At 36.0% G+C, this 25,142-nt stretch overlaps 1 protein-coding gene across 2 annotated transcripts; it reads left to right on the top strand.

Moving 5' to 3' along the window:
• Positions 1 to 474: 474 nt before the first annotated feature.
• LOC125679732 (pre-mRNA-splicing factor CWC22 homolog) lies at positions 475 to 24,378 on the top strand. 2 transcript variants are annotated; one of them, XM_056156553.1, is made up of 19 exons: positions 475 to 628; positions 982 to 2,020; positions 6,193 to 6,316; positions 7,129 to 7,285; positions 7,400 to 7,558; positions 10,627 to 10,755; positions 11,303 to 11,396; positions 12,465 to 12,593; positions 13,475 to 13,610; positions 14,314 to 14,520; positions 14,707 to 14,769; positions 15,590 to 15,679; positions 16,064 to 16,209; positions 16,369 to 16,446; positions 17,432 to 17,584; positions 19,825 to 19,952; positions 21,139 to 21,240; positions 21,867 to 22,021; positions 22,670 to 24,378. In XM_056156553.1, the coding sequence occupies exons 1-19, from the start codon at positions 621 to 623 to the stop codon at positions 24,229 to 24,231; spliced, it is 4,659 nt and encodes a 1,552-aa protein (XP_056012528.1). In that variant the 5' UTR covers positions 475 to 620; the 3' UTR covers positions 24,232 to 24,378. The 2 variants fall into 2 exon arrangements, with proteins under 2 accessions (XP_056012528.1, XP_056012530.1); XM_056156555.1 differs by lacking the exons at positions 475 to 628; positions 982 to 2,020 and adding an exon at positions 3,870 to 3,921.
• The last annotated feature ends 764 nt before the right edge of the window (positions 24,379 to 25,142 follow it).

Below are 25,142 nucleotides of genomic sequence, written 5' to 3'. Positions count from 1 at the left end.
CGCTTCGTTCCTCTCTGAACGAAGCGTAATCAACCGTGGGTTTCCGACGGTGGCTGACCGCTACATATACATGTATATAAAGTACAGCAAAGTAAACCTGCCAAAGATTTTATCGTTTGTCGGTGTAAAAGATAAGTGATTTTCAGACAGTACTAAATCAATTTATGTACATGTCCATTTATTTTTAGTACCTTTAAGCTTGCGCATATATCTGTTAGGTAATCGCTTTGTTCTCATTTCCATTGATGATATTCATTAATTGCCCTCCTATCCCCCCTCCATTAAGGGCCTGTTTATAAAAGCCATCAGGCCTCACTGATATCTTATAAACTTCTATTTTTCTCACAATCTTACTAGAGAATATCAAATCAAGGGTAGAAAAAAAATATAATCTTAATGCATGGTGAAGCTGCTTTGTCCCCGTCACTCGGGATATTCCGGAGAAAAAATTCCCGTTCGTTCGTTGTTTTATACGTTAGATACACCAGAGTCTGTCTGTGTGTCGCACGATTGTGCGAATGTCGGACGTGATAGCGGTGATTTTTTGTTTCTTTTGAATACTTTCCGAGTGTTTCCAAAGGTTTGACATACCCATAGCAATTGATATACAAGTATTTGATATGCCCAGGTAAGATTATCGAAAATACAGATAATTATTACTTGATTTTCATGAAGATTTCGTTGTTCAAAACAAGTAATAATTAAACGAACGTGGTTCGATATTATTTTTTTTTTTTTAAATCCATCCATAACAGTAAGGTATTTGATATTTAGAATTTTATAAAGCAGGGGTTTAAATTTCCTTACCTTTTCATGCGTAAGTGCAGTAGCTAGTGGATAATGCTCATTTTCAAGCAGCAATGCCATATGGATCTTTCCCATGTCGGCCATTATATTTCATTATTACATGTATCGTTTGTAGTCTAAGTATACTTAAATTGAACATGAATTTCACGATAGCTCTTAAACACAATGTTGTAGAAGTGAAGATTCCGAGAAGAGGAAGAGGAGAAAATCGTCGGAGAGTAGTTCTAGTAGTTCCTCTTCGAGTTCCTCCAACTCTGATAGCGACTCGAGTTCCACCTCCAGCAGCTCCTCAGAAGACAGAGGGGAAGACAAAGGCCGTCCTGAGAAGGATAGAAGCAGGCAGTCTCCTTCAGAAGACAGAAGGGAAGACAAACGCCGTCCTGAGAAGGATAGAAGCAGGCAGTCTTCCCTCTCCAAAGACACTCGTGGACACAGAGGCAGGCGAGACAGTTTCAACTCGGATGAGGACTCTGTGAAAAAGAGGACAAGAAGTCCAAAGGATGAGAGATCCAGATCACATTCCAGTTTATCTAGACGATCCAGATCACCAAGTGGAAAACCAAGACTCTCTCCTGCAGACTCAAGATCAAATTCCAAAAGTGGTCAAAATGCATCATCAAGACATTCTTCCACAGGTCGATCTACATCTCGGTCTTCGTCCAGACATGGACAACAGGATCGGCCATCATCGTCAAAAGGATCTCATCTGGAGATTCGCAGAGAAGATGTAACGCGATCATCCTCTAGAGGTTCACAGAAAGAGGGAAAGAAATCTGAAAAGCAGGCCAGGACCCCGTCATCAAGCCCTCCACCTCAAAGGAATGAAAGAAAAGAAAAAATTGCACGGACTCCGTCTTCAAGCCCACCTAGAAGAAAAGAAGATGATAAAAGACAGGAGAGATTGCGTCACTCCAGTCCTCCTCAAAGAAGTGAAAAGATTAGGCCTATAGATGCATCACCAGATGTGAGGCAGTCTTCAGACAGAAAATCTCAGAGAAGGCAGTCGTCCAACTCGGATTCACCAAGCCACACCCCTCCAAGGAAAGATAGATATGACATCTCGAAGTACCAGGCAGAGAGTGGTGCCTCAGAGTCGGAAGATGACACCAAGAGTCGTAAAAAGAAACACGACATGCGGAATTTCGAGAGTGAACCCGAGAGTGGGGAATGTACTGATTCAGAAGATGACAAGAAGATAAAAAGTGCAGTCAGGGTTCGTATAAAATTATATATATGTATATTCACATCTAGCTATATCATAGTTCTAGATAATCACCCTTTAGCATGTAAAGGCCATCTATGAAATTTATCAGAAGTTCAAACGGAATGCCATTTTCATCCTTCAGTTTTTTAATGTACAGTTATTTGTGCATGAATTTTCACATCTTTAAACAGAAATTTTGTCATCATGGTCATAAAATAAATATCCAATCAAAGTAGAAGACAAACTTAGGATTCATATTCTATATTTGTCACTTAGTTTTCAACATTGGAATTTCTCATTCTTCAAGATTCTGAAAAAAATAGTACAGTACTGCATGGCTTGTCAGATTAAAGCAGAGTACAGAATGGTGGTAAACTGAACTCGGATCCGAGTTTTGCAATTTATATCACTGGACAGTGAATGTGACATGATAAATCAGTGCTGATCAGGCCAAAATAAAACATATACAAGTGTGTTTCCGGTTTCCCGACCCTACCTCTGTTTTTGTTGCCGACCTTCAATATTTTGTTGACGATATGAAATAAAACTCCGGAATTTCCAAACCAAATTTTTTTTTCTTTTTGCTAGATTGGGTTTCCGGTTTCACTATATTGATTTTCTAAATGTTTGAAAAGCATGACTACTGTACGCATACAGGTATTAAAAGCATATAAAAAACCGAAGATTTTGAATGAACTATCATGGTTTGTTTGCCTTGCACTGTATTGGCCATAAGATAGGGAAATTATATGATCATGTGACAGCGAAAAAATTGATATTTTTTACCCCGTAAGACTTTTCAATGAATATCATGACGGCTTTGTTAATGAAAAATGAAACGACATTAATGTATCCTGCTCAACTTGGGAGTCGATAGTCGGCAGTTGTTTACAATCTCCCTTTATTTGTGAAATGTGAAAATTTTTTATAGTCATTGACAAGATGTTTTATCTTCAAGCGTATACATATATTTAGAATTTATGTATAAAATTGAACCGGGATATTCAGCAGCAAATGACACGACGTACGACTCATGACCCTTAGCGATTGATTGTGGAGTTGTGAGTTTAGGGCCAATTATGGCATTTAAGAGAGGGGGGGGGTGTACCAGAAATGAGGTGGTACACAGTATGACGTGTGCTGTTGTGTTTTTGACTATATAAAACACCAGAGCAGATTTTGTCGAAATCATGTTGTATTCCGGTCGTTGCGCTTGTGTGGATGTTGTCTATATACAAGGTCATCAGGTCCGATAAAAGGATCCTTCCCAATTGAAAAATAAGCATAAATTTCCCAATTTCTATTAGAAATTTTCGACTTTGAGACAATATAAGTAAGATGTATTTCCTTAATGTTGACCTATAATTATTGGAATACAGAGTTCTAGACTATACTTTACGTAGTACTTAGGTGGGAGGGGACTAAATGAATGTATAACTGAGAGTCTGTCTTTATGTTACTTTTGAATACAAAAAAATCTCTTTTGTTAGAACAAAAACTTGAGTGATTTTATGTTGTTAAAAAAAATTCCCAATCTGATAAAATATTGTGATGAATTTTTTCATCCAAAGAAATCGGGACCCTGTCCTGAAAACTGTAGTGACAGCCCTGCTATGTTGATAGAACTGGCGACTTCTGTGGTCCAAGTCATTCGAGGTGGCACAGAAGTCTGAATGTTTGTATTGGTGAACTCAAACAACGCTAAAAAGTTGCAAAAAGAAGATGAAATATTTCAATAAAATAAAATGTTTTACCTACCTACCCTACCTAATTTTTTTTCCAGAGTGAAATAGGAAACACTCATATTTTATTTTGGCCTCATCAGTAACACAAATTTTATATACCTCTTGCAGACGGACAAATTTCCAGGTCACTGCACACTCGGCAAAATACTGCTACAGTTGTGTAATGTAGGCAAATATAAAACACATAATTTCATGTTTGTGTTTGTCATTGTGCATGGGCAGATGTAGGACCACGATATGAGAGATCGAAGCCTAACAATGATTTAGAAACAAATACCATCAATATGCATGGCCTAAGAATGTCAAGGGTCATGGGCCTTAGTTGCATCTTTTGGAAAATTACCCTATAAAAATTAATATTAAGAAATGACCCACAAGGAATGGCTCTGATAACAAAATCCTGTAACCTGGCCTTCAGCGTGTATATATACATGTATGATAATATATTTTAAGATATCTTGTCATAATTTTTGCTGCATTGATCATGTTAATGCATGTATATATATTTTTATATATATAATATATATGTACCGTATAAGTAGAATATTTAGAGAGGATTTAATTTTGGTATTATTAGTGACAGTGTTGAGATAGCTATTTAAAATTGAATATCGCTAATATTTATTCCTTATCAAAGGTAATAGCTATCTTTCTTGGAATAATAGTCACTAAAATTAGCTCTCACTAAATATATATACCCATAATTCATGGACCGCTACATTTGTGTCTCACTAAAAATACCACTTATACGATATTTCATGAAAGTTTCTCCCATAATCAATTCCCATCTGCCCATGACCACAGTGTCCTCCCATGATCACAGTGTCTTCCCATGGCTTAAGCCTAAGGTGTCCTCCCATGGTTTAAAGGCATGCTCAAACATCATGGAGTCTCCCTGTCCTTAGGAGTGGATATCCCCAGTGTTATGCTTTATTTTGCATGTTTACACTATGGATGGGAACAGATGGGAGATGAGGTGGTTAATAGCATAGCATTGTCTCAACTATAAACTGAATTTTCTTTAATTAACTTATTTCATTCAATTTTTAGTCAGAAACTTTTGGAATAAATTCATATTATGGCGTGACATTATAAATGATGCCATTGGAGACTGTGCTTTGCTAACAATATTGATGGGATGCAGAGATTTTATGAAAAATCAATTGTAATGCATGCTGATGGTTATTTTTATGCCTCATTCACACAAAGAATTTAATTCGCATTAAACGTAAATTACTGCGAAATGAATCTGAACCGCGTTCACACAGAGATTTTAATGCACATTAGTTTACTTCTAATTAAAATTTACGTCGCGATTTAATGCGAATTAAATTTACTTAGCATTAGCTCTGTGTGAACGCATAGCGAATCTAATTCGCATTAAATGTACACGCATGCGTAATAGCAAATTTGGGTCACGTGCATCATAGCCATGATCAGCTATATTTATATCAGTGTTAGTTTTGTACGAAAAACTAATCAAAATGATAATAATCACTAAAAAAAAAAAAAACATGTACAAACAGCATGTCATTGGATAATGTCAGACGTAAATCTGTGCTCTGCATAGGCATACTGAGTAATACACATGGAAGAAATTGCATCTAAATACGACAAAAATGTTTTGAAATAGTGATAATATGATTTTCTTTAATTTTTACATTTTAACAAATATGCCACTCATTGTTAAATTTTTTTATACCATATGACGTCATAGTTTACTTATGATATGTATTAGTAATTTAAAATCACGTCACAATAGTAGTCAGCGGAATGGTGAAAGAGACGTTCCGAGGTTTTAACTGGGCTCAAGAAGAAGCAATGTATTGTCTATAGTGAATGCTGATCGTCAAAAGAAATAAGTAATTTCTTGGAAATATATATTAAAAACAAATACGACAGAACTCCTTGTGTGTAGATCAGTTACAACTTACATTGTAAACATGTACACTACATATATAGGCCTAGTGTTTTGAACAATGAATTCTGTATCTGCACAGTATTCATTAGAACATCTTTAAAATAATTTTCAATGATATAGTCTATCCTTTAATGTAGAGATGCATACAAATTTAATGCACATCATTTTACTTCGCATTAAAAATTACGGCCGTGTGAACACTATTTAATTCAAATTAATTTAAGGCGCATTATTTTAGTTCGCATCAAATTTAATGCGAAGTAAAATTTAATGCGCATCCGTGTGAACGAGGCATTAAATTGTTTAAAACTTGCGCAGCCCTAAGGTAAAAATAATTTTCAGTTCAAATTTCTTTCTTTTTTTGCAAACATTTATGTATCGTATTCAGTTTTGTTTTATATAACGGTAAAACCATGGTCAGTAGTTGATAAATACAACAACAACAAACCCAGAAATAATTTGGAGAGGATGCAATGCTCCTGTGTGTGAAATGTGTAGCATTTATTTATTTATAGAGGAAGATGGAGGAAGAGGATAGATATCGCCGGAGACGTCAAAATGAATACTCCATGGACGACAGACGGAGCAATAGAGACGTCAGGCGCCGTAGATACAGTCCAGACAGAAACAGAAGGAATGGTAGGTTAAAACAGAGTAAATAACCTATCTATTCCTATATGAATTGAGAATGAAAATAAGGTTCGGAATGTCCAGTGTAATGGATTGCACAGGTGTCGGATTAGGCAGTTGCCACTGTACCAAGAAAGTGATGGAATAGACTGATAGTTAAAGCGAGGCATATTGTCTGTAATTTTGTCACTAGAAATTGAATTTAATGAAAATTGCTTCATAATATGTATTTAAAAAATAATACCAGTATTTAATTATTTCAAACACTTTTTAACCTCAAAGCAGGCACATGAATGTGTAATTTTGGTGATTAAATAATTATTGTCTTTAAAGACAATAATTCTTCCTTTCATACATGTTTCTTAATACACTAAAAGGGGTTATCTAACATAGTTTTAGTAGGCTTCTCTTGTTTTTGTACAAAATAAATGTTTTGGTCATGATATTTATTCCTATGCCATTGAGAGATTTTGAGTAAAAAAACGGTTGTCATCACTGTCACAGCTAATGGCCCTTTTAGGAAATAACAATGTAAAGTTTAGACGGTATCTAAATATATATAGCTTTATTTTCAGAAATGACAGTGTTTTGAAAAAAATATTCAAAGTAGAGTACTATACCTTGATTAGTACAGGCCTGGATTTCTTGGAAGAAAAAAATTTTAGTCAAAACTTGAACTTAGGTCAGAGATTTTACTAAATTTTTGACTGCTGAAAAAAAACAACCCAAAACTCAAACTTAAGTTTGAACATTTTTTGATAAATCCTAGCTAGAAGTATGTTGTCATGTTGAGGAAGTAAATGAAGTCATTCTCTTGGCAGATCGTTACAGAGATGATAGACAGTGGGATCGCAGGCGATCACCTGATAGAAGAAGAAACGATCAAGGTCGCGGTTCAGTGGACAGAAAGAGAGGTGATGATTTCCGGAAATCCCAAGCTCAAAATGAACGAAAAAAGGAGGAGGACAGCAAAGACAAGTATGGTTGCCTCAGTTACTGATTATGTCACTCAAAGTCGAATATAAATATAGTTATATGCGTATTCAAAATTAGTTTGGGGGGAAATTAATGCTATGTAAAATAATTTTACAGAGCAGCAGACAGTGGGCCGAGAGATGGAGAGAAGGTGGAGAACACTGCCAAAATATCAAAGGAAGCGGAAGTGATGTCACTAACAACAAGAACCGGAGGGGCGTACATTCCTCCCGCTCGACTGAGGGCCATGCAAGCCAGCATTACCGATAAGTCAAGGTACAAACAAAAACATGCATGTAAATCTTATTTATTCAAACCACCACTTTACCGATAAACAAACCACCACTTTACCGATAAACAAACCACCACTTTACCAGTAAACAAACCACCACTTTACCAGTAAACAAACCACCACTTTACCAGTAAACAAACCACCACTTTATCAGTAAACAAACCACCACTTTATCAGTAAACAAACCACCACTTTACTGTTAAACAAACCACCACTTTACCAGTCAACAAACCACCACTTTACCGATAAACAAACCACCACTTTACCAGTCAACAAACCACCACTTTACTGGTAAACAAATCACCACTTTACCAGTCAACAAACCACCACTTTACCGATAAACAAACCACCACTTTACCAGTAAACAAACCACCACTTTACCGGTAAACAAATCACCACTTTACCAGTCAACAAACCACCACTTTATCAGTCAACAAACCACCACTTTACCGATAAACAAACCACCACTTTACCGGTAAACAAACCACCACTTTACCAGTCAACAAACCACCACCTTAACGGTAAATGAACCCATTCCCAATTGAAGATTGACTGTTTTTTCCCAAATTCTGATTAAAAAATTTCCCAAATCATCATCTCACAGGTATAGTAAAATGGTATCTGCATGTGTTGTTCTGTAAAATCTGCAACATCCTGGGAAGGCGACTGAGTAGTCTAATACGATGTACATCTATAAAGTTTTCTTATGTAAATGAAACATAAACACACAATGACATACGCCAAGCCCCCAGAAAACATTAGGTAGGTACGTACGTACATTTGATTAATTTTTTGTTGTTTCCAAACTAACATGTATCTATAATGGCAGTGTTTTCAATAAGAGCCGGCAACCGGCAAAATTAACCGCCTGTAGAAGAAATTTTGCCGGCTGATATTTCAGTCTTCGAGATTTCTGCCGACATCGTAAGCTGTAAACATTCTTGGTTAAGTATAAATAAATATATCGAAATCCGTATCGTTTATGCGTTTGAAAAATACGGTGTCAATAGAATTATATCAATGACCCAGATTAACGTGATTATCAACTGGTCCCCATGCAGTTCGGAGCTCCTCGAGTGGCTCATACCTCGCACACTATTCCGTATTCGTATAGAGCGAAATGGTGTCAGCCGAGGATTGCCGATTGGGTCCATGTGGTAGACGAAATCTTCGAGGTCTACAGTCATGCCAAAAAGGAAAATCGAAGATTTTTTTCAACCAACCTCAAAGCGAGGTAAAGATTAAATAACAAAAACAGTATATCTATATATTTTTAGACCGGTATATTTTTTCTGTCATATAAGTTCGTGATTCAAAGACATTCTTACAAGCTACCAGAATTTCCTCATCAAATTTAATGTTAAATCTATATTTCTCGTGAATTATAAAATAATTCAAAGTACAGTCATTAATTTTCTTGAGAAGCAGGTAAGCATGCAGTACTACTTTGTGTATGTTTTCCACATTATAACTTAAACCAAAAGATTTTTTTTAATTCAATATGCAATTAATGACTGCATCTCTGTCCCAATATGTCACTGATGACATTGCTGCTGGTGTCGGTGAGAAAGATGAAGCAGATGATGATGTCAGAGCAGCCTGTGATGATGATCAAGAAAGAGAAAGAATTTTTGAAAACACTCTCCTTCAATTAAAAATCGCAAAAAATCTTAGGGAGGCACAATTGTACAGCAAAACTGTAGATTTTGAAAGTGATTGGAATTCTGATGATGACTTTTAATTCTTACATTTTAAGTTGTGTAATCATGGTAATGCACCAATATGAAATATAAAAATACAATTTAAATTTTGATGGTTGTCTTTATTGGATAGTAAACTAAAATAAATGTCACACAATGACATACACTCTGCCTCAGGCAAAGCAGGATAATGACCAGCATCTCATCTAACTTGATATTTAGACATATTAGTGACATTTACAAAATGTATGTGATGGGGAGTAAATCTGTATTACATGTATATTTAACATGAAATTTTTGCAGGGTTGTCTATTTTTTGTCAAAATTATATATATATGGCTGTCAGAATTTAGGAATAGGTTGGCTGGAGTAAAAAGGGGATATCAAAACAGCAATTTAAGTTCAGTTACAAGTGGTAGGAATTTCATGTAACATGTACTTTTTGATAGCATGAGAAGCAAGAAAAAAGCTTCAAAAATGCTTATTTTCGTTTTCGGCCGGGGGGCTGGGCCCCCTACCAGGGCTCTGCCCTGGACCCGCTGGGGGCGTGAGGCAGCCCCCAGACCCCTCGCCGAGCTTGGGTTTCCTGCTATAACATTTTTTTTCCCTTCTATTCAAAATCTTATTGAAAACACTGATAATGGCGATATATAATAACTTGTAGAACATATTCCAGTTGAAAGGAATAGGTTGAAATTTTCAGTTTATTCTTGACTAACTTAACTCACTGACATCTTCAGTTGGCCTTATTTGTATATTGATGCATTGTGCGTTCCTTCTTCACATGAAGTTGGAAGTAAACAATGGCGTTGCTAAATTTTGGCATCGAGTTTGTCGCCTCTAGATATAGGAATAACGACTAATGAGAGTAAGATCAATGGTAAAACAATAAACGGTAGTTAGATATGCACAGATCCAAGAACTGCTGGGAAAATAGCATGCAGTATGCTAATAAGACAGTCACATGGTCAGCACTCAGCCTGCTTGTTTAAAAAAACAGACTGCATGACCTTTGAAATTATTTTAATTTATATCTCTACAACCGTAGTTTTTGCGTGCACATTCAATAGTTTTTGTTTAATTATATTTACAGAATACAGTAGTATCTATATCCAACATAAGAATTGGAGCAAATGTACCTTTAATCAAGATATATAAGACTGCATTTTATTTCTACCTACAATGCATTATTTATTTTATTTTTTTTTGTCTAAGTATGATTCACAAATGTAAAGTTCCTAATTGAAACGTTACCGGACTCTGTACCAAAAAGGGTCAATTTACTGTACTTTCTGTTTCTTAAAATCTGTCTACTGTTCTTTTCCTTGATAATCATCTGCTTTCTGTTTCAGTGAAGCATATCAGAGAATTGCATGGGAAGCCCTGAAGAAAAGCATCAATGGTTTGATAAACAAAGTCAATGTTTCCAACCTTCAGTTTGTGGTCCAAGAATTGTTCCAGGAGAACATTGTTCGGGGAAGGTGAGAGAAAGCGTTCATCATGTTTATCTAATTTAGTACCTAGTAGTGTTCCTAGTGGCAAGTGCAGGTCTTCTCACTGTTATTGAAATGATTGACATTTAATTAGTCAGTGTTTTATCATTTAGCATTTGTCAGCATTGCTGACCTTAATGCTGACTTTGCAGTGACAATTTTTCACTTGTTGACTACTATCATTATATCTATACATGTGCTGTAACTGAAGATTATTTCAGTATTTAAAGCATATTTAAATGATGCAGGAATTATTTTTTTATTTTGAATAGGCCCTCATTCTTGAAACAGTAGTTGGTTTTGAAAAAAAAAAACTACCTGTATTTTTAACTAAAACATAGACCCTACAAAAGTCTCAAGGAAATTTCTTTGATGTTAATTAGAAGGAATTCTCACTACATTGATGCAGCTTGATGTGGAGATTTTCTGTCACTCTACAGTGATGTGGAGATTCTCTGTCACTCTACAGTGATGTGGAGATTTTCTGGTTGAGCTTGGTTACCTTGGTTTGCTATTTAGATCTTTCTGATTTCAGAGGACTGGTGTCCCGTTCGATCATACAAGCCCAGACTGCCTCGCCCACCTTCACTCATGTGTACGCTGCATTGGTGGCTATTGTCAACACCAAAGTAAGTGCGCACTCAGGTATTTATCAAGGATCTCATAGAGATCAAGAAATTTCCCTTCAGTTGTAGAAAAATTCTAAATTGGAGAAATTCTTTACATAACATACATAAGATTGTATGTGAATTTTAAGAAAAAACATTTTATATTTATTCTTCCATCATTTTTGTAGTGTTTTGAAAGTCTAACAATACATACATGTGATAATTTTTCGACTGCAAATCTGTACAATGGCATTTTAAAAAGTGTGATTTTGAGTGAAAAATCTGTACACAGAAAGTGGTACAAAATCTGTGCAGAATATCTTTCATATTCCTAAACTGAACGCTGTCCTTTGTGTTTAGACCCGCCCACTTTGTTTATCATTATTCATGAAGGAGTGAAAGATTACAAACCATGACAAAAATTGCTTGTTATAGGGTTTCAAAATCAGTGAATATTTCAACAATCCTCATGACAAAAAAACAAACTATTAGAACTATTCAGAAAGGCCTCTATGTATAAAATTTTAACTTTTGTTCAGTAGAATTGCTTTTATTGACCATGGAAAAGGGGACCGACTCTAATAGCTGTTTCACCTCATCCTTTGAAAAGTGGGAATGGATTACCAAAAATGCTTATTAGATTGTAGGATTTTGCACCATTTAACCCAAAGCTACTAAAGCATCAAATAGAACAAATTGAATTTTTTTATGTCAACAAATGGTATTTGTTTTAAAATTAGCACTGAATAAGCCATATTATATAAAATAAACAAGTATTCCTTGTTTGCAATTTTACAAATGAGTACCATTATCAACCACTACTTTTAATTAACTTGTACAACGTTTCATACAAAGTGAATTATGAGTCGAGAATTACGAAGACTTAGCAGTTTGTTACTGGGTATTTTTAGCCTAAATATTGGGGGAAATCAATAGTATTTGGCAATAGGAATAGGTGTACCATTGATTGTTACTAGTTTTATAAGGGGGAAAAATGTCCTTATAGTGTCCTTCATTAAGCTCTCGTGTAGTATCTAACTTTAGATAGACGTAGTATCTGAAGATTGATTGTTATACTTTTATTTTCAGTTTCCACAAATAGGGGAGCTCATTTTGCGACGTCTTGTGATTCAGTTCCGGCGTGGCTTTAAGCGAAATGACAAGACCCTCTGTCTCTCCTCCACTCAGTTCATTGCTCATCTAGTGAACCAGCAAGTGGTAAGTCTCTTCTAGTCAATCAAGAAGTGGTGAGTCTCATCTAGTCAACCAGGAAGTGTTGAGTCTTCTAGTCAACCAGGAAACGTTGAGTCTCTTCTAGTTAACTAGGAAGTGTTGAGTCTCTTCTAGTTAACCAGGAAGTTTTGAGTCTCTTCTAGTTAACCAGGAAGTGTTGAGTCTCTTCTAGTTAACCAGGAAGTGTTGAGTCTTGTAGTTAACCAGGAAGTGTTGAGTCTCTTCTAGTTAACCAGGAAGTGTTGAGTCTTCTAGTTAACCAGGAAGTGTTGAGTCTATTCTAGTTAACCAGTAAGTGTTGAGTCTAATCCACCAGCAAGTAAGTTGTAAGTCTGAACTGGTCAACCAACAAGTGGTAAGTCGATTTGTCAACCATTGAATGATAAGTCTACTGCAGTCAACAGACAAACTGTACAAAATGTAGCTCAACCACCAAATGATGCGTCTCGTTCATAGGTACAAATGGAGTAGAAATTGTCACTATACTGCTTCCTGCTTAGAAAATGTTTCTAAAGATGTTATTCTTAGTACTCTCATTTCTTATTTCAGACATATGTGTAGTCATTGTGTTATCTCAGAAATGAAAGGAAAATGTAAATTTAAAAAGAATGAATTTCATATTTGAAAAAAATATGAGGGTATGAATTGCAACATTTCACGCCAGCATACTTTTCACAGAGTGCTAACGCGCTTCATGAAGTTTGCTGTTGTAAAGCATCGCAGTTCATAACCTCATGCATTTTCAGAAATAAAATCTATTTTTAAATAAATTTTTCTTAAATCAGCTTTGAGTGTTATGTACATGTATATGAAGTATACAAAGACTTTATGCATTATTAGTACTAAAAGTCAACTGTTGCTTTCAGGCCCACGAGGTGCTGGCATTAGAAATTCTTACGCTGTTACTGGAGACCCCCACTGATGATTCGGTGGAAGTGGCTGTGGGGTTTCTAAAGGAGTGTGGACATAAACTGACCGAGGTCACACCCAGGGGAATCACAGGTAACTGCGGTCATCATATCTGTTCTCATCAGCAAGGTCATTGTATTATTAAAAATATAAACTAGAATTAAGATCTAAAATATCATGCGGTTGACCCATTGGTTACGTTAAATGGAACAGCCAATGCACCCTTTGACCTTGATGACACTCCATATTTGGTAATGATTTTGTAGACAGATGGTACTAGAAAACCGGATTGAACAAATTGGCAACAAACATGTATTTATTGCATGATGAAAGCAATGTCAATTTCAAAAGAAATATAAGAGAAAAGATTCAGTGAATGTAAATACATTGTATATGGAATAATTGAAATGAAAAAGTCATGAAATCATACTAAAAACTTTTGCTGCCATCTGTATGAAACCTGTTAAATGCAGCAGAAATAAAGTTGATATCATGACGAAAAAGTATTTTGTACTGTATGATGATGGGGGGGGGGGGGGGGGGGGGGGGGGGATCCAGATTTGGGAATATTTTAAATTCTACTTTACAAATAAATCAATTTGCTTCTTAAGATGCCTCTAAAGCTTCATTATTTGCATCTATGGGTGGATAGGAGTGTACCAAAATCACTTCTATGGGTGGTCACCCTAATTTTTAAGTGCCTTCCACCATCCCATATACATGTATGTTTTACTGGAACAGCCCCAAGTTTTTTTTTACATATATCTAAAAGTAAAATATTTTTCACTCTTTGCAGCCATATTTGAGAGATTGAGAAATGTGTTACACGAGGGGAGTATCGATATTCGAGTCCAGTATATGGTGGAAGTAATGTTTGCAATTCGTAAGGATGGCTTTAAGGACCACCAGTCTGTTGTTGAGGACCTGGACCTAGTTGCAGAGGAGGACCAGTTTACTCACCTTCTGACGTTGGAAGATGAGGGAAAAGCAGAAGAAATCCTCAGTACGTGAAGTCCAAATACCAAATACATACTGATTACTCTAATCACTCAAAATGTAAATACCTGTTCAAACAGAAGGTATACAACCATTGCCGAATGTAATAACAGTCTGGTTACCCAAAATATAGGCAAAAATTTAAACGAACTAATGTTACAAGGTCATGTACAAAATTTTCCCTTTATTTTAGATGTGTTCAAGGTTGATCCTGAATACGAAGCTAATGAAGAAAAGTATAAAGAACTGAAAAGGGGTAAGTGATGATTGATTTATTGATGATAAATCAGAATGATACAATCATTTAGTATGCAGTACAGAGCAGCAGTTTTATATTCTGTGGTCGTTGTTTTATGCAGTACAGAGCAACAGTTTAATATTCTGTGGTCGTTGTTTTATGCAGTACAGAGCAGCAGTTTTATATTCTGTGGTCGTTGTTTTATGTAGTACAGAGCAGCAGTTTTATATTCTGTGGTCATTGTTTTATGCAGTACAGAGCAGCAGTTTTATATTCTGTGGTTGTTGTTTTATGTAGTGCAGAGCAGCAGTTTTATATTCTGTGGTCGTTGTTTTATGTAGTGCAGAGCAGCAGTTTTATATTCTGTGGTCGTTGTTTTATGCAGTACAGAGCAGCAGTTTAATATTCTGTGGTTGTTGTTTTATGTAGTACACAGCAGCAGTTTAATATTCTGTGGTCGTTGTTTTATGTAGTACACAGCAGCAGTTTAATATTCTGTGGTCATTGTTTTATGTAGTACACAGCAGCAGTTTAATATTCTGTGGTCATTGTTATATGTAGTACACAGCAGCAGTTTAATATTCTGTGGTCGTTTTATGCAGTACAGAGCAGCAGTTTAATATTCTGTGTTCGTTGTTTTATGCAATACAGAGCAGCAGTTTAATATTCTGTGGTCGTTGTTAATATTCTGTGGTTATTGTTTTATGCAGTAGAGCAGCAGTTTAATATTCTGTGGTCGTTGTTTTATGCAGTACAGAGCAGCAGTTTTATATTCTGTGGTCGTTGTTTTATGCAGTACAGAGCAGCAGTTTTATATTCTGTGGTCGTTGTTTTACAGATATTTTGGATGAAGGCAGTTCTGATGAGGAGTCAGGAAGCGGTTCTGGCTCGGAGAGTGACAGCGAAGATGAGGGGGAGGAGGGTGAAGGTAAGCTGTGATGATGATTGTGTGAGTGTCAGCGAAGATGAGGGGGGGTGGGGGGTTGAAGGTGATGTCTGGAGATTAATGTGGGCATGGATCTAAAAATTTATGAGAAGTAATGTGGTACAGAATAAAATGAAGATGTGCAATTTTTGCATTGTGCAATTTTTGCAATATAACAAATCTTAATATAGATGAAGATAAGGGATAGATGTTGATGGAGTTGATGGAAACGATTACATACGATGTGAAACAGAATATACTTTAATAAATGGTGTTTGTACATGACTGAATTGAACAGAGTACCAAAGACACTTGAGTAAAATAGTTCGTATATACATGTATGAAATGTGTCTTGTTGACTTTTACTACTGTGGTTTTGGTTTACAGAAGGAGAGAAACAAACTATTATTGACCAAACGGAAACCAATCTGATCGCACTGAGAAGAACAATTTATCTAACAATCCAGAGTGCCTTAGACTTTGAGGAATGTGCTCACAAACTTCTGAAGTTGGAACTGAAACCTGGACAAGAGGTCAGATTAAGCAAAACTTCATATACTTGGATTCAAAAATGAAAAATTAAAATATTCAAGGTTTCATCATCTGCCAAAAGAATTAATGTCATTTGAAAAACAGAATATGTACACTGTATATGTATGTATATTTATATGTACATGTATTAAATTATCCAGGTTGAGCTCTGCAACATGATTCTTGACTGCTGCGCTCAGCAAAGAACGTATGAGAAGTTTTTTGGACTGCTTGCTCAGGTAATGATCAGAAGTTAAGCTACTACAGTGCATGGAACTTCCTCACTCTGAAAAATCAGGATGGTGAAATAACCGGTGTTAAAAACAATATCTACAAAAAAAATTTCTATCCTCCTTTAGAAGAGTTCCAAGTTTGACATTTTTACAGATTTTGACACAATTCTGGCATGTTTGAAAGTTTCCTCACTGTAGAGTGTTTATTGATACTTATTTACCAATGTGGTACACGTAGAGCAGTTTTTATGCCCCCGCCACAAAGTGTTCGGGGCATACAGTTTTACCCTTCTCCATCCTTTTGTGACAGTCAATTTTCTGGACTTTTTTTTCTGAATGCCTTGAGATATTGATTTGAGTTTTTGTAGGCAGGTGTATATTGATCAGTTACGGATCAAGTTTAAGTTTTGTTCCGGTTGGTTGATTTTTATGGAGTTGTGCCCCTTTCTATGTAGAAAAATTACTGTTACGACCAATTTTCCAGACTTTTTTTCTAATTGCCTTGAGATATTGAACTATTTATTTGTATGCAGATGTATATTGATGAGTTACAGATTGAGTTTGAGTTTTGTTCCTGTTTGTTTATTTTTTATGGAGTTGTATATATTTATAGCTTTTAAAATATATAAAGGATTGTTGAGTTCGTACTTAATGCAGGTAACATACGATCTGAATACCACATTCAATGCTATACTTAAATGGATTTCCTACATTTGACATTATTACAAGCATGGACATTCTTATCGTGCCAACACATCTATCAATGTGTGAAAAGAGTTCAAACGATTACAGAGTGTCTCTATACGGTAAAACTCTGAAAACAAATACCCAGTAAACACTGATAATTTGATCAACTTGACTTAATTCAGTTTGTAAAGTTGCTATTTTTACATGTTTTGCTTACTAATTCACATTTTGTACAGAAATATTTGAAAACAGAAGTTTGATTGGTTTGTTAAGCAGGTGTCCTTAAATTGTGTTTGTTTTGCAGCGGTTCTGTATGATTGACAAGAAGTATATCGAGCCATTCCAGAACATGTTCAAGGAACAGTACGACACTGTACACAGACTGGAAACAAACAAACTCAGGAATGTCGCCAAGTTCTTTTCTCATCTGCTGCACACAGACGCCATTTCATGGGAGGTAACTCTAACTTTTAACCAATATTTGATAAAATAGGAAAAGTGAACTAAAGAGGTATAGTGTACTTGGTATGCAATTTAGCCTACATGTATACTTTTTTCTTGAATATCAAATATTCTGCTATTCAATGTTAGTTTATACTTGTGTTTACTCAATAAAGATATCTGTATGTTGATTAGTATCTTTAAAATGTTATTTGTTAAGCATAAATATCACTGTGCATGATTATATAGAGTACATAGTAGATGTAACGCGATGGGCCTAAAAAATTGCAGACTGTTGTAAAAGGCCACCCTAAACCAGAAATAAGATGCTGAAATTGTTTTATTTGAGTATGACTGTACATGTGTCCATTTGAGAAAGTTTGGTTTAAAGTGGTCCTCTTGTTGAAAATGACTAGAATATGAAAAAGTGCCAGTGATTTTGTTTTTCAAACTACCACCCCTCCTTTTGAATTGGGAAAAATTAGCGACATTTTCCTCAAATTGGGAAAAATCATTCATAGTAAATTAAAATGGTAAAGATGCATAAAATAATCAAATAACAATTTTTTGTTTGAGGTTTATTTCAGATCTGATTTAAAATCATAAAATAAATCATTATTTAACATTAAATATGTATTGGAAGTCCCACCTTGTATATATATTATTTACTTTTTCTAAGAAATACTTATTGTCTAATTTCATAAAGAAAATAATAAATTATTAATTCACCAGCATTTGTACCCATAATCTTGTAAATACTACGGGGGGGGGGGGGGGGGGGGGGGGGTATAAATGTGATACATATATTTTAACAAATATCAGTCATTTTTTTCATAACTTCCAATATTAGCAAGTTACAACTTAAAAAGAGAATTTATTCTGAGATCACTGTAGTTCTGCATTGATACAGGGATCAACATTAATGGTTGTCCGATTGCCCAAGGCAAGTGAAAACCCAGTTAGGACAAGTGAAACTCAATACACACTTGCCCGATGGGGCAAGTGATATTTTCAGTAGAAAATGTGATTATTATAATAATTGTGTTAAGCTTGATGAATATAAAATATTAGAAAGTAAAACCCAACTTCATATAGTGTTGTTTTCTTTATCGAATCGTCAGATTATAGCAAAGGCCCATTCTAGTAGATCATACTGTATCACCAATTGACAATTAATTGACAGAGAGAGATAATCAAGATAATTAGAATTACTGGTTGACAGGCTTTTTACAGTCTACAATATTTCGGACAACTAAGTTTTTCATTTGGACAAGTAAAACTTCGAGTTTACATGTCCGAAGGGCAAGTGAGATGAAAAGTTAATGTCTATCCCTGTGATAGTTTGTTTACAATAACCTGTTCCTGTGTGCACAGGATTTTCAACCCGTAATGTGGCTGACGAAAAGCTAAACAAATACTACAAGAAAAGGGGCACAAATGCTCAGCATGTAATAGGTCAAAGGAGGAAAATAACTGTACAGTTTGACTTCTCAAAAGTGAATATCTAAATACTCATGTAGCAACTGTCAAATGATATTTAGGCAAAGCTAAACACTTGAATTATCAACCAAAGACAACTGAACAGGAGGAAACTATTAAAGATACTGCAGCCATGTCAGAAAAAGACAGTGAGCTTGAATTAAAGTACTGCCATATGTAAAATGGTTGTTGTGTGATTGAATGCACTTTCTGTACATCATTCCACATACATGTAGGAACATGGTTTATTGATTAAAAAATGACTCATATAAATCATAAAATGTTGGTAATGATAAACTGCAAGTTATTTATCTTGGTTAACTAAACATTGAAAATGTTGACCTTATATTTAAAGATAACATGCCAGTCTATTATTGGAAACTGGTATTTTCCCTTTAAATTTCTGAGACCATCGTTTCATCAGCAAAAGTGCTATACCTCTTTATACAATATTTTTCATATTTTTTAAAAACTTTACAGTATTTTACATTTACAGTGACATTTGGTTATATTGATATTTTATAAGAATTGGCTGGAAATGAGACATGGGCCTTAATCTTAAATTTCTTCACAAAAGATTTGATCCATTAGAGAGCCATTTTGAATATGCCAAATGGTCTATATTGTGACAAAATGTTATTTCAAGGCTTAGGCTGAAATTTATTGTACCTGGAATATAAAACGAACATTACGTCCTCCAAAAAAATTGTGAAAGAGAAATGGTGGAATTTGCTAAATTGTAACAAGGAGACTGAACCTGGGTTGTTTTTTTTTTAGGTTCTGGAGATCATCAGATTAAACGAGGATGACACGACCTCAGCCAGCCGAATCTTCATCAAAGTATTATTTCAGGAATTGTCCGAGTACCTTGGTTTACCAAAACTCAATGACAGACTCAAAGATCCGTAAGTTTAATGTGTCGTGGTTCAGAATTAATCCAAAGACCAGCAGAAATCAATCACAAAGAATTTTGAAGATTAAACAACTTATTTACATTCAATTATTTATAGAAAAAAATATATCAGTAAAAGTTTTATTTTAACTTATAATAGGCCTAATCAAATTTCACAACTACCAGGTGGGAAATTATCAACCAGAGGTGTCAAAAACACCAGTGGCCTCTAAAATTTCTATTGTTTACCTGTGCTGTCAAAGGTGTAAAGTGACATTTGGCTAATGCAAGTGACCCTTCCAAATTCTGTACAAAATGTAAAAAAAAAAAAAAAAAAAAAAAACCCAGTTGTGAACATATTGAATGAATACAGTATTAAATGCCATATTGTTTCACCATACTATCGTATGGATAACCCTAACCCTATAAAGAACAAACTTATGACTGTTAATGATAATTATTAAAAGATAAATTAATTTTCTTGGTTTTCACAGACTTAAAATTTCTGAGAAATATTCAAATTACAATTTCATATTTACTACTGTACTTTTCAAAAACGTCAAAACAAATTTGTAAATGATATAAGCGATGGATGTAAAGAGTTTTTATTGGTAAGAGAAATTCCAATAATATGCCTCTCTGTTTTCTTTATGTGTCCTGTTATAGATTTTCAGTTTAAAATTAGATGATTCCAGTGAGAACATTTCTTGTTATTTATATTACCTGTAGATACATGTACAAACGGACTAATTTGATCTCCACCGATAATTGATCATAGATCACCAGAACAAAGTGAACAGTACCTACTTTGTGAATATTGAGATAATATGTCTCTAAATGCTGAATTCTTGGTAAACTGGCCATCCCTCCAAACCAGCCTTTTTTTTTTTCGGTCCGAGAGCCAGCCGGTTTAGAGAAGTTTCACTGTATACGTTGTTTATGTATTGAAATATTTGACAATATATATTCCTGGCATTTAAAAGTAAAGATTTGTAAAATGTCTTTTAAGTTATGCCTTTAGAAGATTCATAACATTTTGTCGCATTTTCATGATATACATGTATACCAAGCTGTAACATGGATTTGTCTCGTAAAATATAATACATAGACAACTAACCTTTTTTGAACACATGCATACATATAGATGTAGACAAATATTCGGTATGACTTTTGATGTAGATTTTTCTTCTCTTTGTTAGGACTCTCCAGCCCTACTTTGAGGGGTTGCTGCCCAGGGACAACCCAAAAAACACCCGGTTCTCCATCAACTTCTTCACCACCATTGGTCTTGGTGGGCTGACGTGAGTATGATTTATATATCTGATTACTCTTTTATTTTTACTTTCTGATGAATGTTATGACAAACTTGTTAACTGGGGAGGTCATGAGTTTGAGTCCCATTCATGCCATGGCCACGTCAAACCAAAAACGCAAACAGGGGTAGGGATTGCTCCTTTGCTAAACGCTCGGCATTTAGAAGTGAGAATCACTGGTCTTTCAGATGTGACCTTAAAAACAGAACTTCAGGGTCGTGGCAGGCATTAGCACGTTGAAGAATCTCACTGCTACGGTCCTGAGCCCTAAGTATAGGTCTAAATTTGTGGTGCCTCACCTACAGCTGGTGACGTCTCAATATGAGTAAAAAATTCTCAACAGGACGTAGAACGAACAATCAAAGGATAGCAGAAGGCCAGGACACGGCTGATTGTAGTTTAGTTAAAAGACTATAAAATATGTTAATAACATCAGGATTGTGAAGATTGTTTGAATGTCCAGCACCACACTAGAGTGAACTGTATAAGTGTATGTACTACTGTTAACCACACTAGGTTGTACTGTAAGTGTATGTACTACTGTTAACCACACTAGGTTGTACTGTAAGTAAGTGTTTGTACTATTGTTAACCAAATGTCAATATGTCTTGCAGTGATGATCTCAGAGAGCACTTAATCAATGTGAAAAAAGAAGTAGCTCAACAGCAGCAGCAGGAGGGGAGCTCTTCTTCCTCCTCCTCCTCATCTGATTCCTCATCTGACTCCTCATCCTCAGACAGCAGTAGTTCCTCATCAGATAGCTCCTCAGGTAACAAACAGTGTTGGGCTGTTATAAGTTCATGTCTTGGCCCAGAGTGCCAGTTTTGGGCTGTTGTAAGTTCATGTCTTGGTCCAGAGTGCCAGTGTTGGGCTGTTATAAGTTCATGTCTTGGCCCAGAGTGCCATTGCTGGGCTATTATAGGATCATGTTATGGCCCAGAGTGCCAGTGTTGGGCTGGTGTAGGTTTCCAAATGGTGAAACAAACATGAAAGGTCTTCTGGCGAACCCCAATTTCAAATCAATATGCAAGTACATGTAGCTTCATCGTGCTTAAATTTGTCCAATCAAATTGCATAGATTAATTTAATGCAGAAGTAGGGCAGGTTAATTTCTTTGCATACGCAAGGTGACTTGGGTGAACTTGTAGACCATTTACTTACTCATGAATACTGTAAACCAAGTTTTATTTGTGATGACTTTATTTTGCAATTTACAAGTGATGAACTGCTTCAAGGCGACTAATATTTGCTACTGAAATTATTCTTAAACATACAAGAGACATTTCGTGGCAAGAAATATTCGCGATGATGTTCTTTTGAACATCGCAAATGTTTTTCACAAGCGAATAAAAGTTTGTTTATAGTGACTTAATGATCTCACATTATACATGAATTAAATGAACGTTTTGTGTTACAGAGAGCTCCTCAGAAGATGAGGCACCGAGGAAGAAAAGAAAAGATGTAGCAGCCAAGACTAGGAGTGGAGAGAAATCCAGGAAAGACTACACTAATGGGGACATACAACAGAGGGAGAAAAGGAGAGGGGGAGAGGAAAGTACAGAGAATGTGCGGTCGAAAAAAAGGGATAGAGAAGAGAGTCCAGAAAATATGCGATCAAAACGGAGGGGCAGGGAGGACAGTACGGAGAATGTTCGGTCAAAAAGATACAAGGAAGAGAGTCCAGATAATGCCCGGTCAAAAAGGAGAGACAGAGAGGACAGTCCAGATAATGCCCGGTCAAAGAGGAGAGACAGAGAGGACAGTCCAGATAATGTCCGGTCAAAGAGGAGAGACAGAGAGGAAAATACCAAGACTGTCCGCTCAAAAAGAGACCAGGAAGATAGTCCAGAAAATGCGTGGTCAAAACGGAGAGGAAGGGAGGGAAGTCCACAGAATGGGCGATCTAGAAGGCGAGAGCAACAGGAGAGTCCGGAAAACACAGGATCCAAGTGGGAAGACTCCAAATCTGATAGACTTAATGACAGGTATTCTAATGATGTTAATGAAAAATGGAGAGACCGAGAGAATGACAGAAGGAGAAACAGAGATGAAAGTGATGACAACAGAGCTATCAAGTATAATGATAGGAGGAGAGAGAGAGGAAATGAAGAGGAGGATTACGACAGACGATCAAAGGCGAGGCAAAGACGAGTAGATGAGGAGCAACATAATAATAGACGGGGAGAAAGTCCTGATGACAATTACAGAGGAAATTATCGACCAAGAGAGGAACAGAGCAGGGAGTCTAAAAGGAAACAGGATCCTAGAGAAAATGGTTACAGAGGAAGAAGTCCGGAAAAAGAGAGAGATAGGATGAGTAGAAATAGACCAAGAAGTCCTGAAAATGATAGAGAACAAAGTAGAAATAATCGTTGGAGAGAGGAATCAAGGGAAGAGAGAAATCAAAGATACAGGGAGCCTGAGAGAAATAGGAGACCGGAGGAGGAGGACCAAAGGAGGAGGTACAAAGACAATATAGAGAGAAGTGGGCGGAGTTATGAGAAAGACGGTAGTGGAGAAAAGAGGCCAAGACGAGATGATAGAGAGGCAACGAGAGTTGACAGGAAGAGAGAGGTAGATGGAGAACGAGAAAGGTTGAATAAACACAGAGATACAGAGAAGAGAAGGAGAGGTTCTGATGAAGAGGAGGAAGAAGAAAGAAGGAAATACACGGAAGAAGAGGAAAAGAGTAAGAGGAATAAAGGCAGCAGCAGAAGGAGTGAGGAATCGTCTAGTGAAGACAGCGATTCCTCCAGTGATTCCGATTCCAGCAGTTCGGAGGATTCGTCTAGTGACAGTTCAGAGGATTCCTCGCCCTCACCCCCGAGGAAGAGGAAGCACTCAGATTCGGAGAGTGACAGTGTTAGAGAGTCAGTGAAAAAAAGACGAGACTCGTTTGAACATGAGGACAGGCGTGACAGTAGACAGTATAGTTCTCAAAGAAATATTCGTGGCAGGGAAAGAGACCACAGGAGATGAGTTTCCATATGCAAGCTGAGAGTGCTGTCATTTAATATGTCATTGGTTGCATGTACATTAAAATTACGTGCTTTATTTCATATCTATCACAGAACCCTAAGGGTTTTTTCTAGACAAAAAAATGGTTGAATTAAAAAATGTACTGAACACTTTGGTGAGTTTTTAAAGCTACTCTGTTAAAGGTATCAATTGTGTGCTAAGCTTCCCTGGGCATAAACCAAGAAACAATGTTTACCGTACCTTGAATGCTAAGTATACCTGTAAAAGATTCATTTAGTTTAATACTGAATGTTGTAGAGTTAAAATGAAATTAAGCATTGCATTTCAGTTCCAAGCAATGATAACGGCAATTGAAAATTTTTTCAGTTCATTGCTCAGAAAAAAGTGATAAATTTTGTTTGGAATTTGGCAAACTTGCCAAAAATATTGTTTGTGAAAGGCAAATGAATGAGGTGTTTGCTGTACAATCAGGAGATTCCGGGTCCATTCTTGTTCTGGTGCCACATCAAGATGTCTAACATAGGTGGTGACTGTTCATTTGCCATTCAAGTCCCAGGCATTGAAAGTCGCAGATCTTTCCTGTATGATTGAAGTTCTATATAAAGCGTTTATTTTCACAAAAAGTTGATAACTGTAGCACTAAATCTTTGGTACAAATAGTGCTTCAGATTTTGCCTAGATCTATTTAGGGTGATTTAGATTTTTATGCCCCCCTTTGAAACAGAGGGGGCATATTGTTTTGCACATGTGTTTTGATCTGTAGACCAAGTCTTGTCTACTCTATATGATGCCAAACTTGTGCAGTGATTGCCCCTGTAGAGTAGATGACCCCTATTGATTTCAGGTCAAAGGTAAAACTGGAGATATTTTATGCTCAATATTTTGAGAATGTTTTGCTTTGCAGCCATCAA

Source organism: Ostrea edulis, chromosome 2 (assembly GCF_947568905.1).
Source record: "Ostrea edulis chromosome 2, xbOstEdul1.1, whole genome shotgun sequence".
Classification (NCBI taxonomy): Eukaryota; Metazoa; Mollusca; class Bivalvia; order Ostreida; family Ostreidae; genus Ostrea; species Ostrea edulis.
Note: the sequence above shows the minus strand (reverse complement) of the source record. Positions and strands in the feature narration are given on the sequence as shown.